General features: G+C 37.0%; 1 protein-coding gene across 1 annotated transcript in view; it reads left to right on the top strand.

Moving 5' to 3' along the window:
• Positions 1-18,251, top strand: part of LOC138711683 (uncharacterized) — a 71,078-nt gene extending 52,827 nt beyond the window's left edge. The window contains exons 4-5 of the mRNA XM_069842815.1: positions 17,856-17,911; positions 18,043-18,251. Of these exons, the coding sequence (XP_069698916.1) occupies positions 17,856-17,866 (11 nt within the window). The 3' untranslated portion in view covers positions 17,867-17,911; positions 18,043-18,251. The remainder of the gene's footprint in view (positions 1-17,855; positions 17,912-18,042) is intronic.
• Positions 18,252-19,758: the final 1,507 nt, after the last annotated feature.

The raw sequence follows: 19,758 nt of genomic DNA on the forward strand, positions 1-19,758 counted from the left end.
CCTATAAACCGTTCTTGAACATTGGCAGTACTGTCGACGTATCTTAAAACAGTGGACAATTGACTCTGATCACTTGTCATCAACAACAATAGCCACAAAAGGTGCTTCCTCTATTTCAGATTTTATGTTCTTTATCATAACCCCACTTATAGCAAATATTAAGTAATTCTGAATTGCGGGAGAAGTACCACGAAATATTGTTGAACTCTCAAGATGATTGGCCAGTAAATGGTCAAATTCACTTAAGGAACTTAAATATTCAATATAATTTCTTCTATTGTCTGATTCCACACTCTCATTATGATCCCGAAAAGCCAATTCTTGTTTTCCTAGGAAGTAGACTGCGTTAATAAGACGCAGTAAAATCTCCCGATTTCTTTTCACAAGAGCATTGTGTGGTTGATGTGTAGAGTTTTTTGCTTATCTAGCTGTAAATCAATTCTTGTCTTCCCAAAGTTTGCAAAGTTCATGCTACTACAAATATGAGCTTTTGATTTGTCGTGTTTTAGGACTGCCGTTCGAAGGGAGTTCATGTTAGAAAACTCCTCTTTTGACCACACATTAGTTTCGCGGCTAAATAACAAACATGGCCAGCAAAATAGTTTAGACAGTTTAGAGCTACCACACAACCAATTCCACTTACCATATGATGTTGAAGTGAAATGGCGTGTGTACTCACGCTGTTTTTCTTTTACGTTCATGGACAAATTTAACTCAGGAGTTGGTCTTTCCATTTTCACAATTTCAACTTTCTCGTTGTATGTACGACGGTTAAAAGGCACTTTTATTAAACCTTCTATTACACAGTCATTTTCAACACAAACCTCTCCAGAAACTTGTTCTGTCATATTTTTCACAATATCACTTAATTGGGAAATTAAAAACTTAATAATTCACAATTAATATAACTCTTAGACACTCGAACAAATCACAAATTTAAAATACTGAACTGCAAGAACACAATCACATTCATGAGCTAGCGTACTAAGCCTATTGTTGCTTCGCACCTTCGAAGAAACCGATCACGAGAGCGGCAACTCACCCAGCCTACACTGCACGATAGAAACAGGTAGCGGGGGACAGGCAGTTGTGCGACAGGACAGCGTGAGCGGAACGGTCACAGGCTACCCCTCGTAGCAGCGGTTTCTGCAGTGATGCCGCCTTGACAACTTGTTTCTTTTCGAGAGCAGAGAGTGCATATAAATCTAACAATTGCTTTAATTTTAATTACTGTGGTAAAACTAATAATACAAAATTATTACATTATGTTATATTATAAACTTTTTCTTTTGTAATTTCCTTGGGCTACCGCTGGTAGCCCCGGTAGTCCACAAAATACGCCCCTGACAGCAACAAATATATTATTCAAGCCTGCTTCACAGGGAGCTTCTACCTGAAAGACAGATTTGGATAATATATTCGTTACTTCAGATTTGTCTTCCTTAGTCATTTGTTTAACAATGTTAAATGTTGAAGTTATTCCTCTTTTGATGCCAACTAGTATGCCACTAGTTCTTTGTCTTGCTTTAGGTTGTAGAAATGTATTGTAGTTCTTGAAAACAAAGAACTGTAATTTTTGAGCTGTAACATTGGCTTCCATTATTGCAAACATATCAATGTCTTTATCTATTAGAATTTTATGTATTTCAGTTATCTTGGTTTGATTAAGGCCTCCAGCATTCCACTGTAAGACCTTCAGCTGAGGTAGAATTATATTGTGTTTTGTCTTGTTATGTGATGCTAAAATAATCCCCATCCGGAGATCCAAATGAGGGGACTTTTTCACCTCCGGAATATTTTACTTCGGATTGTATTTGTCATTTGAGCATGTTGGATGGTCGTTTTTTTCTATGTTCATTAAACATAGTTCAGGGGGCACCACGAGAAGGCGACCATCATCACCCCCAGAACACCAATATAGCGCAACATATTGTTGTGGCGGAAGTCTAGCCTTGTTTCATACTGAGATTTAGTGAATTGATATCTCCTCTCTAGTCCCCCTCAAGCTTCCGAGTCAAGGTCGTAGCCATGCCTTTAGAGGTTTAGAGACTTCTGCCACAAATCTCACACCAAACTCTGCATCCTGGAATGACTGCCAACAAGGATGTGAGTGAAAACCAAGTGTTACGATACATCATTATTGCAAACTTATAGACCTATTGTTACTAGGTATAATAACTCAATAACTCCCGAAGAGGAAATCTCAAGCCTGGTTTGACAGAGTGTGCTATGAAGAAAGGCAGAAAGTCCTTAAACTCCTACACAGAGCAAGGAACTCGTCAAATACAGAAATCTTGAAGCAATATAACGAAAAAAGAAGACATTACAAGAAACTACTGAGAGAAAAAAGGGCGAGCCATCTTGAAAAGGAAGCGCAACAACTGATCAAATTTGCAATGGACGGTCCTTTTACGGCCCTCAAGACAACAAGACCCTCCTTTCCAAACATGATACAAATGCAGATTTGGGTAAACCACTTTCGTGAGATTCTGAACCAGAGTAGAAGCGATGCAGCGCTGCCGGTACAAAGCAATCACCACCCAATATTCCCAAAAATAACGGAGCAAGAGATATTAGCTGCTATAATGGGAACAAAAACTAGAAAAGCAGCAGGGTCGGACGGCATTGCAAACGAGCACCTTAAACTGGCAGCACCGCACCTAATCCAGACATGGACTCAGCTATTCAACAAGTGCCTGGAATACGGCACCATTCTGGAAAAGTGGAGACACTCCACCATCAAAGTTCTTTATAAAGGCAAAGGTGCTACATCCTTGCCAGATACTTACAGAGGCATAGCGCTGGAGAATCCACTATTCAAAGTCTTCTCAAAAGTTCTGACAAAGAGGCTATACGACCTGACAGACAAAAGGATCCCAGGAAGGGGAGAGCCACCTTGCATGCCATAAACAACCTGTTGTCCGACATCCAAGTGGCACTCAGACATCCCAAAGGGAAACTATATACAATATTTATCGATTTCAAAAAAGCCTTCGATCTGCTCGACAGACAGATCATAATGAAGAAGCTCGAAACGATAATTGGAGACAACTACCTGACCCACATCATCAGGTGTATTATGACAGTCAACAGGGTGACCATAGACGACAACGTAACGACATCGACACCTATAGTTCAAACGAATGGAGTCCTCCAAGGTGATCCAATAAGCCCTCTGCTATTCAATATCACCACGGCAGATGTCGTCCAAGCGCTGAAAATAGCAACCTGTAAAGCTACCATATACTTGTACTCAGATGATATGGTCCTATGCGTGACGGAACATAGAGATCTACAAGAAAGCTTCAACACCCTCATAGCATGGACAGAAGAAAACGCACTACGCATAAACAAAAACAAGACTTTGCAGATGGTCTTCAGAAAAGGAGGAAGAGTGGCAACACATGAACTGGTGTATTACGGACAAGAACCACTGAAACAATCAAGCCACTACAAATACCTCGGAGTAAAATTCCAAACAACGGGCACGTGCTTCAGCAAACATATCGCGGAAAAATCAGTCGCAGCCATAAGAGCCATCAGTGACATCAAACTCATAAATAGACTATCTCTGGACGCAGCAAAACAGCTATTCACCACAAAAAATTTTCGAATATTCGCCTACGGCCTGCAAATAGTATGGATATATCTGAAGAAGAAAGATCTAGAACAACTGGAGAAAGTAAAAGCCACGTTCCTAAAAAGAGTACTTGGGGTGTCAAAAATGGCCCCCTCTGGGTAGACTTGTATACTAACTGGCACGGGAACCATTTCTGATAGAAGAGCTGAGGCTATCGCACCATCTGCGATATTTTATTTAGATATTTCCATTCAGCCCGTATCTTTTTTCATCAGAAAACAATCATAAACCTATGCAGTAAATTCATATTGTGGTCCCGCCACTGAACGTCTTACCTGCCCTGCTACGAGGAACTCTCTGTAGAATAGGAGGTGGGGACCACTGTTTTACGGGCTGAATGGAAATATCTAAATAAACTATCTTAAGCAATTTGAAAAAAAAAAAAAAAAAACATTGTAGCCTATTTTCAACAAAGTTAGAAGTTAATAAGTTTATAATTACTTTCAGAAATATAATACACATTTCGTGTTAATTATTCGGGCAATGCATGGCAATTACTGCAAATGCTTCTGTTAAAGAAAATGTTGAACAAAACACATAAAAACCCTAGGAATAGTAATGCAGAAATTTAACTCCATTCAGGCCACTCAACATGGCATTAGCACTGATTTTTCGGGATTTGTTTAATTCTCTTTCCCCTCAGCAATTTCTCAACATTTGGAACTATTGTTTGTATAGTGCAAAATGTGACAGCACATTTTAAGTTGTGATCCGATACTTGGCTTCCATGACATGGCTTGTTTATCTTCATCATAGGAAAAAATTACTGTTCCCACAGATATGTGAATCCGAAAATGTATGTCTGTACAATCGGGGAAATCTAACACATGGAAAGTTCATATAAAAGTCAAACAACTTCTTTTGTTTTGATATTTGTCCTTCAATTCACTATCATAAAGTAAATCAATAAGTTCCAATTACGAATAATAATCGAAAATCAAATCGAAAATTTTCCTAGTCTTTAAATCTCGAATCAAATTCCTGGCGCACATTGCATGATGTGTGAATGTATTCTTCGAAATCCAAAGTCTTAAGAAACTAGTATGCCTATATCGTTGTTAATTTTGAAAAATGTGATGTAACTTATCCTTTCAGTTAAGCTAAGGTTCCATAATTAGAGATGGGTTCATATTAAACGCCTTCACTGTCATATAACTTTGTAATAATCTTGTTGTTACCTTGTAGAAAACACTTTAAAGCATTCAGGTAATTCCATTAAGAAGCCAAGTTCACAAATCCATTTTTTCATTTTTCACTTATGATACAGACTTTTCTTCTTCCTCCGTGAACGATGATGTTTCCTCCCTCAGTTCAAAGAACCTATCCAATAATTTGCCACGACTTAGTCACCGCACTTTACTATATTATGACAGATCGCTAAGAAATAATTTCATGGGATAAATTAACGCTTTTCACTTTGTCCCTTAGACTCCTTATTACACCCGTTTTACTTCCAACCGTGGCATGAGCACCATTGCTTGCCAAGGATATAAGTTTATTCCAAGGGAGTCCAAAATAATTTCTACAGCCTCTACATGAAAATATCGGAACCAGTAGTAGTATCTTTTATGAGAACAATATATAAGAACTCTCCTTAACCTAAAGGTTTTCAATAGCGCCTCTTACAAAAATCACCAGTTGGGGATTATCGCTCACATAAGTATTTTCATCTACTGCCAAAGAATAACAAATGAAAGACTGACAAACAATTACTAATTGCACCTGAACATCCTTGGCTAGACCTCGGATGGGATGCATCATAGTGGAAGGACACAAACTGATAGATTCGAACTCCTACACTTGTTGTGAGAAAAATTCTTCAGTTATAATTAAACATTCTTCAAATTTTCAATCTTTAAAAGGTTTCTAATATTTTACTATTACAAGTGAAATTTTATAACTGAGTCGCACAGCCGATTCACTAACATTGTGATCTTAAACAACTTCTAGCTCAGTTTCCTTGAATTGTTGAATTAATGCTGCACGCTCTTCTCTTTGTATCTGCCATATTCGTTCCTGTTAGTTGTATAATGCATCTGTAAGTTGTATTTCTTCAGTGTGGCCTACGTTTTGAAGTGTTTTCTGCTCCTTACATCTCTTGTTTGAATGGATGGCAAGAACCGCCTCTGTTCACTACAACACAACGTCACAAACTAGTCCTCTGCCTGGTACAGTAAGCACGCATCAGCCAAGCACTGCCCACGCCCGCTCATACGCGAGTTGATGATCACTGATCTAAAACTTTCAAGGTCTAAGCAGAATTAAAAAAAAATGTTAAAAAGCAATTATTCACACATTTTTCGGTTCTTTGGTGAAAAATGCAACAGTGAGGTGCCAGAACTCTGACAGATTACTAATATTTTAAAGGCAAAGCCTGATATTATAGTTATTTTTGTCTTTAGAGTTCCCTTACCACAATGAAAACACAACATTACTTTGCACAGTCAAGATCTGTTTGAATTATGCCTGAATCTATAATCTCGAAAGCTCTATAATTGGGATTTTTATGACTAGCACTTGTTGTAGATGGAACAGATTCTACCACAGGTGAAGTTCTTTGTTATAATATTTCCATATTTTCAGTTTAAACCCATTCTTCACTGTTTTTTAGGTTAGGTTTTCACCATTTCTTTATCAAAACCCTAGATTTATTACTCTGTTTAAAGGGTCTTTTGCCCTTGTTACGGAAATTTTTCAATCTTTTCATCAAATTTTACAATTATTTACCCTACTAACATAATATATTCTATTTTCACTGAACCAGCATGTATTATAGGCCTACCGGTAGGCTGTATTCACTTATTTTCTTATATATAACTTACAGAGAGTTCTTATACAGAACAGTCCCAGGTAGTAATGTTTCAACGGCTTAATGACAGTAGTGCAGAGCACCTGTCCTGAGGGAGCTAAGTGGTAAGGAGTGGAGTGGGACTTGTCAGTGTAGAGAAGTATGCACAGACTTGTCAGTACACCTGACCACTTGCCATCCTACAACAGATTTGTTGGAGGTTGGAGTGGGACTGGTCTGCATGGGAACTCTCTGTAGGCCTATACATTCCTTTATACTACTTACAAACGGTCAAATACACTAAAATAATATTATTCTATCTACAACACGTACTAACAGACGAAAGTTTTGTAAACATACCAGTGACAGATCACACACCATCGAACTAAAACCCCAATATGTTTTCCTCCATTGCTGGACAGCACAGGATTATCTTGTTATGTAGGATTGCCATATATTTTTGATTGAAATCCAGAATACATTCATTATCGACTTGTTATACTGCTGAAATTCTGTTCTAGGTTATATATTTTTTAATGCTCATACTGATTCTCCTAATATTACAAAAGTAACCTAAAATTATTTTAGGGGGAACTTCCAGCTTAACTGATACAAAAAACAGATATATTTTATTTTGTCCAAAATCTGGAGTACAGAATTTTCTCTTTTTGTCTGTGAAAGAATTTGATAAATTCCTAAATTAGTTTCCGAGCTATGGCCCAAAATATGCACCAAGAGAGTTCTAGTCAACACCACCTGTCTGTAAGTTTGTCGCTTGTTCTCTGAAAGTTAAAATTTTTTAAAATTTTCAAACCATTTCCCTCATAATGAAGAAACTATTAAAGATAATTGCATGAAATTTTACGTGGATGATATATATATCATGATCCAAAATGTAAATTAATATCTTATTACTAATAGAAGAAATAAAAAAAATATTTGAATGAAAATTTTCAGGAAAATTTAAAAAATTTAAAAATTACTAACTACAGTAACACTACAAATAATTGGATGATATTAATTCACACTGCTGCCACAACCTACTGGAACAGGATGGACACAAGAGTTTAAAAATACTTTTAAAATTGTGGGAGCTAAGGGGGAAATGATGTTTGGTTGTACAAAAAAAAGATTCCAAAATTTCGAAATTTTAAGATATGGCAGAAAAAATTTTTATTTCAAGTAGTGGTTTTTGTGAATGAAGATGTGAATAAAAACCTTGTAAATTTTCAGCTTATTTCATTAAGGGATACATCAATCAATCTTCTTAATGTATCCAGCTGTTTGCTGACAACAGTCTATTCAGTTGTTTTTCACGAGAAATGAGGGGTATTTTGATCGGTGTTCATTATAGATGCCTGTTGCTAGTAGCCAGAGGTGGGGTGTAGTCAATATATACTGCAGGGCTGTGTCTTCTGCAACTGGTACTGATGATTTTAATTTACTTCTTTTGTGGTTTATGGATGGACAGTATAGAAGAATGTGTTCCAGATCTTCATCATGATTATTACACCACAGACAAGTAGGATTATCAGAAATGTGAAATCGGTGTAGGTATAATTGAGTGACAATGTGACCTGTTCTGGCTCTTGTTAAAAATGTTTGAACATGTCTGTGCAAGTTTTTGTACATTTCCAGGTCATTTGGTTTCTTTTGTACAGACTGTAAAATTTTTCCTTTGTCAGAAGAGAGCCAATTGTTGATCCATAGGTTTGTAAAATGAGACTTTACTGAAGCAAAAAAACCATATAATGAGACAAAGAGGCAAATATAATACCAATAGGATTGAAGTGTGCGTCAGTTCAATGCAGAAGCAAAATCCATTCTCTGTAATATAAAAAATGAGGCTAAAAAGAATAAATTCATTAAGGGATACATGAGAAAATTAAAAAACAAAAAACAAAAAGTTTACTGGTACAACTCTCGCAAAAGATTTGACAACCTCGCAACTGTTGAGATTTAAAACGCAGGTACTGGTTCCTGGTCAGGCATAAAGTCCACTTGCAAAACATTTCTCTCTGTCAGTCGTTCGCTCGCCAATAGGTGCTTGTAGTGAATCTCTTTGTGTTCCTCTAGGGAAGTTTTATGTATAGATATTCAGTGATAGCATTTATAAGTGTGTGCATGTATTATTATGAATATTATTGATTATAATAATTTGAATTACTAATGTAATCATAATTAATTTTTACCTGAAGGGAATATTGATAATGTGACATAATTAGGAATATTAAATCCAGACGTTTGAGATGAGCAGGGTATGTAGCACGTATGAGCGAACCCAGAAATGCATATAGAGTGTTATTTCGGAGGCTGGAGAGAGAAAGATCTTTGGGGAGACCGAGACGTAGATGGGAGGATAATATAAAAAATGGATTTGAGGGAGGTGGGATATGATGGTAGAGACTGGATTAATCTTGTTCAGGATAGGGACCGATGGCGGGCTTATGTGAGGGCAGCAATGAACCTCCGGGTTCCTTAAAAGCCATTTGTAAGTAAGTTGTTGTTTTCTCATGCCAGGTGTTTGACAATAAAGTCATTTAACCTCTTGCACTCCAATATTTTTCAAAGATATTGTCATGGTCAGCCACTGAAGCACAGATTTTGAGGTGTTCAGAATCCATTTCTTGATTTGAATTGCACAATGAGCAGTTAGGGGATTGATATAGTCCAATTCTATGCAGGTGCTTGGCCAAACAGTCATGGCCTGTTGCCAATCTAAATGCAATTACAGACGATTTGCGCGGTAAATTGGGAATTAACTGTGGATTATGATGCAGAGAGTTCCATTTTTTCCCTTGAGATTGTGTTATCAAATTTTGTTTGTTGAAGTCTAATTTTTGTGAAACTAAAAAGTAAGTGATGACAGAAATCTGACAACTCAAGAAATTTTTTTTAAATATGAACAACTGCAGTCTGTTCTTTTTTGTTCATGGCTTTTTTAACACTCTGACTGAAATAAACAACTTGTTCGTTAGGTGAGTGCAGTGGTGATATTCGGCCAGCTCGCACCAGTATTGACGAACCGGTTGTTAAAATATTTCTAGGTAATATTTGGAATTACCATGGGCATATACTGTATATGTTTAACATACACGAGAGAACTGATTGTTAAACTTTTTGAATATCACCACTGGGTGAGTGGTATTGTATAAACCCAGATTGCTATTTTGAAAACAAGTTGTTGGATTCAAGGAACGAATTGAGATGTGCAGCAATCATTCTTTCCATATTTTCCATATCTGGCTTGTCAGAGAAATAGGTCTGTAGTTATTAATATTAGATGAAGTTTTACCTTTCTTCAAAATGGGTATAATACTGGTAATGGTTTTCTTTTTCAGTTAGCAGATCCTGGTACTGTAAAACGTTCAGTATGGTTTTTAAGACTTGTCTCCAAGGTTCTTGATAAATTCTGAATGAATTAAATCTGGACCAGAGACTTCATTGCATTTAAGAGTCCCAATAGCTGCATCTAGTTCATAGATTGTGAAACTAGCAACAAACACTTCTCTTGTGTTCATGCAAACACACTTCTTTTGTTCACCTTCATATTTTTTTCATGCTTTTTTCTAACTTTTTATGAGTTGTTGTGATTCTATGTATTATTGCATATGTACTTAGAAAGGCATTTTCAATAACCTGGGGGTCTGTTAGTTGTGTATTTTTGTAAATTATAAGTGAGTTACTTGGTGGATTACTCTTTGTGATATTAGATATAAATTCGGGTAAGCTTTTATACCATCTTTTCTATAGACCATTTTAGAGATGAAATTGTTAAAACTTAGCCTTTTGGCTGAGAGTACTTCTTTCTTAAATGTGGCCACTTTACAAGCTTCCAGTCTATAAAATTGTCTCTATTACTGTTCTCTTCTGCTTGTTTTCTGGCTGAATCACGAGCTACTTTTAATGTCATTGATTCTGGTTCATGTTAACACTTTGTTTAAAAAATTTATAATTGTTTAAATACACGTTAAAAGTGTTAAAATTTTTTAAAAAGATTATGTACCTTAGACAGACAGCCCGTTTTGATGCCGGTTCTGCATCATCTTCAGTATCCTACGAACTACTGATGTTCCTGTTGATCTTGCATACTGCCATTTGCATTCGTCAGTTGTAGGGGTGGGGGTGAGTTGCTCCTATGGTGGGGGTGTTTGTTTGGTGCTATGTATCATGATGTCGAATAATGTGTGGGTATTGAACTGTAATTGTGTATTAAGTATACGAGGCCTGTCTAAAAAGTATCCGACCTTTAGCCAGAAAAAATATTTCAAACACCTGACGGGGTTGGGACCCTAATCCCCTTCAAAGTAGGCCCCTTGTGCTTGCACACACTTAGCCCATCGATCCTTCCACTGCCGGAAACACCTCTGGAAGTCTTCTTTTGGAATGGTGTTCAGCTCCGTCGTCGCGTTCCGCATTATCTCTTCTCTACTCTCAAAACGGGATCCTTTCAGTGGTGTCTTCAATTTTGGAAACAACCAGAAGTCGCAAGGAGCCAGGTCTGGAGAGTAGGGAGGTTGGCGAACGGTTGTAATTCCATGTTTGGCCAAGAAAGTGTGGATCAATTGGGATGAATGTGCGGGGGCGTTGTCGTGATGCAAGTGCCAGTTGTTCGCCGTCCACATGTCTGGTCTTTTGCGCCGAACTGCATCACGGAGTCGCCGGAGAACATCGTGATAGTACTCCTTTGTCACCGTTTGTCCTTCCGGTGCGTATTCGTGATGCACAATTCCACGGACATCAAAGAAAACAGTCAGCATCACCTTGATTTTGCTTCGCACCTGCTGCACTTTCTTCGGCCTTGGAGACTCGGGATGCTTCCATTGCGACGACTGTCTTTTTGTTTCTGGGTCGTACCCGTACACCCATGACTCATCTCCAGTTATCACGATGTTCAGAAACCCAGGATCAGTGTTGGCGGTGTCCAGAAGGTCCTGTGCAACGTCACGACGGAGGTCTTTTTGTTCCGGGGACAACAACTTGGGCACGAATTTCGCAGCCACTCGGTTCATGTTCAAATCATCACGCAAAATTGCATGTGCAGAATCTTTACTCACTCCAATCTCTTCGGCAATCTCCCGCACGGTCAAACGACGATCTGCCATCACCAAATTTCGCACCCTCTCAACAACGGCTCCACTCCGAACAGTTTGGGGCCTGCCACAATGCTGCTCACTCTCCGCTGATGTGCGGCCATCTTTGAGTCGGTTGAACCACTCCATAATTTGTGTTACACCCATCACATCTTCCCCAAACACCTGCTGAATCTTACGAATTGTTTGACTTTGAGAATCACCAAGCTTTAGACAAAATTTGATGCAGTATCTTTGCTCAATTCGTTCAGTCATCTATGTATGGACCTATCAAATTATATATGTGGTAAATCAAATACTGAATAATTATGAATTAGCAATAATAACTGTATATCGAAGTTTTTCATACTATTCTATTTATAACTTCATGTTCCTGTTTTGGTACGTTCCACTGACTGTTCCATTAAACGTTTGTCATAAACGCAGAAAATAAAGCCTTATTTTTACCGTGTGAGCAAAACATATGTGTATCTTATTTGCCGCCTTCCATACAAGATAAGACATGTTGGTGAGGTGACCTTGTACTGTGCTTCTATTTATTACGAGCGTATCACGACCGATCTTACCTCACTCAAGGGTGCGACACTCGACCAAGTTCAAGCGAGCGATTTAACTCCAATGCAGCATTCTGATAGCTATACTGTAAATATCTATTAATTTGAGAAAAATTCGTTCCAGCACCTGGAATCGATTCATTGATTATTCAATGAGGATGGCGAGACCTCATATAAGAATATATATGTACCGGTAGGCTATATGAGCCTCAAAAGCCTCTTAAGAGCTTAGTCACTGACAGATATTCCCCTCAGAATTTGTCATTTGAGCTCAGCACGTGGAACGGCCAGGCGCTACATGCCCAGCAGAGTAGGCGAACTGTCTGGTCTTGCCTAGGCTCTCTGCCCTGATCATGGAACCTGTATGTAGTTTCGAAACGTTAGAAATGTTAGCTCCAGGACATAGTGCAATATCCAAATCACATTCACCGTGAAAACCTAAAAAACACATATAATTTAAGGTTATATAGAAGGTCTAACTCCAAACTTGTTAGCAGAATTTTTGTAATGTGACATTGTTTATGCATTGCCAAGTAGAGACAAATGATACTTTGGAGAAATTGCATTAATGCAATCTAAAGCATAAATGAATTCTTCAGAACTGTGTTTTGTACATGTCGAAATAGAAATTAAATAAAACTTGGTTTAATGTAACATAGTAGCAGCAGCAGTATCTATTGCCCAGACACTTGGAAGTTCTCCATTCACCTTCTAACTTTGCAGTATAATTTAGAGTCCGAATCCAAAAAATCTGATGCCAAAGCTGGACATTTTCGTAAATGTTCTTGATTCATCAAAGAGTCTTCTAGATTACACAGGATGCATTTTGGTGAACAAAAAATTTCAATTTTAAACAGGGTGCTGCAAACAGTCATGACCAGTTAGCATCCGAAATTTTGCTACTGAATCATGTCGAAAAGAATCAGATACCTTATATATTCTTTTTCAGTAAGTAATACTGACCAAGATTTATTATTACTGTTTTCTTAAAATTTCTTCAGAATTTTGATTTGAAATTTAATTTTAATGTAACATAACATGACTTAAAATACAGATTAGCCCAAAAAAAGTATACACTGTTTGTTTATAAATAACTTAAGAACAAATTCAGACAAAATTCTCATTTTCGGGGAAATTGTAGCTTAATGGATAGGTCGAAGAGGTGCTGTCGAGTACGCAGCACAGTCCCCAGACCTAACACCAATTTCTACATATGGGGGACCCTAAAGGATGTTGTTTATTGGAAAACGCCAGCTACACTGGATGTGCTACGAGAACAAATCAAAATTTAACGTCATGTGCAGCTATGACACTGGACACATTACGGAACTTAGTTCGTGGAGCAGTTCAGCGGCATCAGTAGTGTTTGGATGCTGTTGGTGGTCACTTTGAACAATTTCATGAAAAACGAGAATTTTTTCTCAATTTGTTTCACTGTTTTAGGACCCCATCTTCTTTCATTCAGAGCAGAACTAAGTACAGATCTAATACTTTTCTTCTTAGGCATAATTGACAACTTATCCAACTAAATATAACAACTATAAATAAACAGAACACTACAACTATACTTATTTCACTATTTTTAGGTCTATGTAAATGTTTCTGTGTAAATGGAACACTCAGCAAACGAATATAAACCCACAACACAAAACTAAACACTCAACTAACGATTATAAATGCACAAAACAAACCAAACAAGGCTGCAGGCCGAGTTTGATAACCAGTCTACTATTGTAATATGAAGTTACGACATGTGTACCGTACAAAGTTTCATCTGCTTTGATAAAAAAAATAATGTAAAATTGAATATTGTCTAAATGTAAAATTTTTATTGCCAGCTATATACATTTGCTTTGTAGGTGATCGATTCATATAGAGGGCCTTATACGAGAAACATTTGAAGCTATATACATTTGCTTTGTAGGTGATCGATTCATATAGAGGGCCATGTACAAGAAACATTTGAAGAATGTTATTATTGTCGGTACTGTCACCATGACTATTTATAAATATGTGTCAATGGTATTGCATTAACAGCTGTACTGATTTATTAATTCCAACAAAATCGTGACAGAGGTATGAAGAGGAATATAAGAAGTTTGAAGAGTGGTGTAAAAAAAAAAGTAGAGAATATTTCTGAAAAGTTTATGCTGGAATATTTTTCAATGAAAAGTGAAAAGAAGAAATCAAGTTCTCTGTGGATTCATTATTCTATGCTGCGGTGTACGGTATCACTGAAGAAAAACGTGGACATCAATCAGTAAGTAGACACAATAATTGTTAGCTTTTTAAAGCAAAAAAGTGAATTGTGAAAATGTTACCATTAATGTGTATAACAAATAAAAAGCTTACAAGGACAAGGATCCTGCTGATCCAAAGTTGCACTTGGGCATGGGTTAGATTCCAGCTTGTGCTCATTACTGGTAGTTTTTTCCGAGGTTTTCTCCAACCATAAGACGAATGCGAATGTCAGGTAATCTATGGTGAACTCTCGGCCTCATCTTGCCAAATACCATCACGCTATTACCAATACAATCAATGCCAAATATCCTAGTAGTTAATACAGGGTCGTTAAATAACCAACTAAACAAATTGCAGAGAGCAATCAGAGTAGTATAATGAAGCATTAATGGTTGAAGTGTTGATGAAAATTTTTAATGATGGTGGTGGTAGCAGTATGTGTAAGAAAAGTAAATAGTTGGTGTACTATGGTTGATGTTTAAGAAAGTGCGAAGTTAATACAATGCTAATAGTACCTCCCTCATGCCAATAACTCTGCTACAAAAAAGAATAATACAATTATGCCTTAATAAACTCTTGATTACCCTTCAGAACTGTTGTATTCAGGATTTAAAATATTTGACTTCCATTAAATTTATAACAATGTATTATTGAATTTCGTACATAAAAACCGAAATATATTTAATTTATATTCACATAAATCAGTGATTTCAATTGATGCCCACAGGAGCAAGCGCGCGCTTTAGAGCTCAGGAGACCCTGAGCACTTTACAGCTGAAAGGGAAGAGACAGAAGAAAGAGGTCGTATATGCCGCTTGGTCGAGCTATGTTCAGGGATGGCCAGCACTGATTCAATAGATAAAGGGAAGAGAACTTATTAAAACTGTATCCATGTTAATTTTTAGATTTGTCTGGAAGTATGAGTACATTATAAGAATGTAAGTTTTAATTTCAATGTTCACTTTTCACAAGTTTGATTGTTCAAAAGAAATATTTTCTCAACTTTCTTTATAGAAAACAGAAATTTTCAGATATAGGCCTATTTATTTAGTAGCCTTACAGAATGTTTTCGTTAATTTAATATACCGTAAATGCATATTACTGAAGATAGTGTATTGAAAGTTTTGAAAATATTCGGATGGAAATGAATTATTAACAGAGCAACTACTGTTACATCATAAGCAAAAGATGCGTCCCCATGTATTGTAAAAATGTCAGCTCTATAGCTTCAGCACATTTCGAGAAAATAATTTAATATTCTGATGATAGGAAGTTGCTCACCAATAGCACCTTAAAAGCATAATGCGATAAGAGTTTTGTTACGGAATATTAGTTACACTTAATCAATTACACTTGTCATGTCATACCCAATCTCTTTTTTTGGGATATCACTTTCTTTATGAATGATGTGTTTCATCCATTTAGTACAGGATAGTTGTACTACTATGGAATTTATGTGAATATTCCTTCTTATCTCTTTATTATGTTATTAACATTTAAAACACAACTGCAATATTAACAAATTGGTATTAGTACTTTTGTTTTACAGACAATGTAGATAATATCAAACAGAAAGAAGCCATATAAAAATAACGACATAAAATGTCACGTTCTGTTTGAAGTTTGTGCACCACTGTTTTCTTAATCCTACAGGCTGCTTACTTATGTACACAATCCTTCCTCTTTCCATACTTAGCGCTTGATGCCTGTGCATGATGTCAAGGTCAGAAAAATGCGCTTGCTTTGACATCACTGACAAATATAAAACCAAAAGATCAGAAAACATATATCATGCTTAACAGAACCTAAATGTATCACAGCTGTAGCATATAATCACAGCAGCAACTTCGGTCCAAGGCTTTATAACATGGTAACTTAATAGCTAAATTCCCAAATATACAATTTACTAATGCTCCTTATTTAAAAAATTTAATTAAAAATTGCTGTGTAGAGAGAAAATTTAAAGTTAAATTATTGTAATATGTTTTTTCTTGTTCTTTTTTATTTTTTTTATTTTTTACTCTGTTATAGTATTTAATAAAATATCTTAACGTTATGTGGAATGCCCTCTGAGCACGAGTATGTAACTTACTCTTTCTGGGGATGCTAGAATGTTTTTATATAAAAAGCAATATGTATCTTTGGTGTGTGGATAAGCTTTAGGGCTTCTACCGCGTTGTCTTGGTGTTATTGGCTGACGTTTCGACCGCTGTGTTGTGGTCATCTTCAGAGCAGAGCATCCAACAACTGCTCTGAAGATGACCACAACACAGCAGTCGAAACGTCAGCCAATAACACCAAGACAACGCGGTAGAAGCCCTGAAGCTTATCCACACACCATGTACACCAGCCGTGGAAGCCTACGCAAACAATATGTATCTTTGTTCTACGAGGGCTATTCATAAAGTAACCGTTTATTTCTTACAAACCTGTGAATGATGTTACAGAATTGGGTTACAATACGTTTGAAATTGTACACTCTAATTTATTTTTCCACACAGTTCCCAGTCACATTGAGACACTTGTCATAGCGTTTGACGAGCTTTGAAATTCTGCAATCGTAGAATTCGGCCAACTTACGACGCTGGTTTTCAACTCTTCGTCATCGTCAAAGCACTTCGAGCCAAGCCACGTCTTCATATGCATGAAGAGATGGTAATCGCTAGGCACCAAATCTGGGCTATAGGGAGGATGATCCAATACTTCCCAGTTGAACTCTTGCAGTTTGGTCGCATTACGATGCACTGTATGCAGCCGGGCGTTGCCATGCAGGAAAATCACCCCAGAGCTCAACATGCCACGACGTTTGTTTTGAATGGCCCTTTTCAAGTTTGTTAGTGTGTTACAGTAACACTCAGCGTTAATTGTGGCATTCCTCTCCAAGAACTTTACTAGCAAAATTCCTTTTCTGTCCCAGAACACAGTTGCCATAGGTTTCCTCGTGGAAAGTGTTTGACGACACTTTGTGGGTTTTTTCAGGGAGTGAGTATGGTCCCACTGCATTGATTGAAGCTTTGTTTCTGCATTCACATACGCACCCAAGTCTCATCTCCTGTCACAATCTGATCGAGAAAAGCATCGCCTTCTATTTTGTAACGCTCAAGAAAGGACAGTGCTGCTCCCATTCGCTGAGCCTTTTGTTCCTCAGAAAGAAGTTTAGGCACTTATCTGGCAGAAAGTTTCCAGTAGCCCAAATCTTTGGTAATCATTTTGTACAGAAGAGTACGACTAAACTGTGGAAAATCCCCACTCAGCTCTGACATGGGAAATCTGCGGTTTGCTCTAACCTTTTCGTCAACCAAACGAATCAGATCTGCATTCACGATACTCGGTCGACCACTTCTCTCTTCATCATGGACATTGGTTCGCCCATTTTTGAACATACAGCACCATCCAATTTTTAACAGTCTCCCGACTTCCGCATTTCTCTTCTCTTTGAGCCTTTTTCTACCTTATTTTTACATAATGTAAAAATTAATTGAAACATTTAATTTTCACATAGTTGAAGGTGATTTATATGATGGATTCTGTTGTTCCAGAGATGGACTGAAATGTGCAGCTAAGCTTATACAAAGAGTGTTTTCTTTTATGAACAGTAAGTGAACATATATATACATACATTCATATATGAGGTCTCGCCAACCTCATTAAATAATCGAGACTACTATTTTTTTGTTAGTAGTCAACATGTAGATACCTATTAATTTTGAGAAAAATTCGTTCCAGCACCGGGAATCGAACCCAGGACCTCTCAACTCTGCGTGCTGAGCGCTCTTTCCAACTGAGCTATGCTGGGACACGATGCACGGTGCCAGCCAAACTCTCCTCATTATATCATCAATGGCCTGCTACCTGCATTTTAGACATACACTGGTAAGTCATATATGCAGGAGCACATATTTAAATGACTTTATGGCCAATTTTAACAAGCTTGTTAACATTGATATATACCTATACTCACATATGAAGTCTCGCAATCCTCAGATGTCCAAAAAAGGAGCGCGACACTTTAATCAAATCAGAACTGCAAATCACAGTCAACTTCAATTACTCATGTAGGACATTTTTACAATTTGTTTGAAACTATTACGCTAGGTAAAATATCTCAAAATACTTTAATTTAAGCCTAACTGCCAAAATGTAGAATAAAATTGTTTTTAGTGCCGCTAACTGAATTGAATAATTTTTCAATTTTTTAGGTGAAATATTGTAGACCACTTAGTCTCCCATATTTTCTTCAAAAACAGTTGGCAACCATAGCACCAATACTATTTCTACCCAAGTCTTCAACAGAAATCAGAGTGAAAATTCCATGTGCTTGTGTAATGCTCATACATGTTTTCCATCTATTAGGAATATTCACAATTTGTCGCATCTTCAAATAATTCTTTCGACATTCTGTAATATTCTGTGAATTTGTCTGGATGCTGTGCTAACTCTACCAATAAAACATTACAAGCACCACGATTTTCAACCAATGAATCCAAAACTTACACCTTTATCTTCGCATTCTTATTATTGCCTATAGCAGGAGATCTTCATCATCCGATGACTCCATACTGAACGACTCATTACATCAAATAACATGGCGTTATGTGTCACGCTCCATGTGCCATGCATCATGTTTCTTGCATCACCCGATGTGTAACGTGCCTAATCGATTTTATTCAAGTTGCGCACCCAAATTATAAAGTACAGCCCACATAGGAATGCAGCAGGTTTACAGCATGAGCTTCATCTGGTTGTAGTGTAATGTTTACTTTTCTGAATGTTACATATTTTCAAATACGAATGTTGTACTTATATTGTACAGGGGATATATTGTTGTTGGTCCAGTGTCTAGGCACTTGACAATAAGTCAATCGCTGTCTTGCACTCCAATATTTTTCTATGATGTTATCTTGTTCTAGCAATGCTTTGCATCCCTGGACATGTTTCACGTTCATTTCTTCATTTGCATCACACAATACACGGGCTGATGTATAAGAAATTCCTACCCTGTGCAGGTGGCTTGTCAAACAATCGTGACATGACTTGTTATCAACCTGATTTATGAGGCCCTTGAGGGATTATCTCGGGGTTAACTATTCAAAATTTCCAGGTAGTATCATTTGCTCCATCCAAATTTTATTGTTTTGGGCAGATCTGAATTTACTTCTGATTAGTTGTTTTACAGAATAATTGTTATTGAATTGTTGTAAAATTTCAGTTTTCTTTTTAGCCAAAAGTCTACTGTTTCATTTCTTTCATGTCACAATGGGAAGGAAACAACTATTTTTTTTCTGTAGTTTAGTTAGATAACGCATCTTTCTTAAATCTTGTAGGCTATTTTAGCCTTTTTCGTGATCTGTTGTAAGATTATAGTCTGTATGGCTGCCCTTCAATCTGATAATTAGAATTTATTTACTCTTTCTTACTTACTGGCTTTTAAGGAACCTGGAT

This window comes from Periplaneta americana, chromosome 2 (assembly GCF_040183065.1).
Source record: "Periplaneta americana isolate PAMFEO1 chromosome 2, P.americana_PAMFEO1_priV1, whole genome shotgun sequence".
Taxonomy (NCBI): Eukaryota; Metazoa; Arthropoda; class Insecta; order Blattodea; family Blattidae; genus Periplaneta; species Periplaneta americana.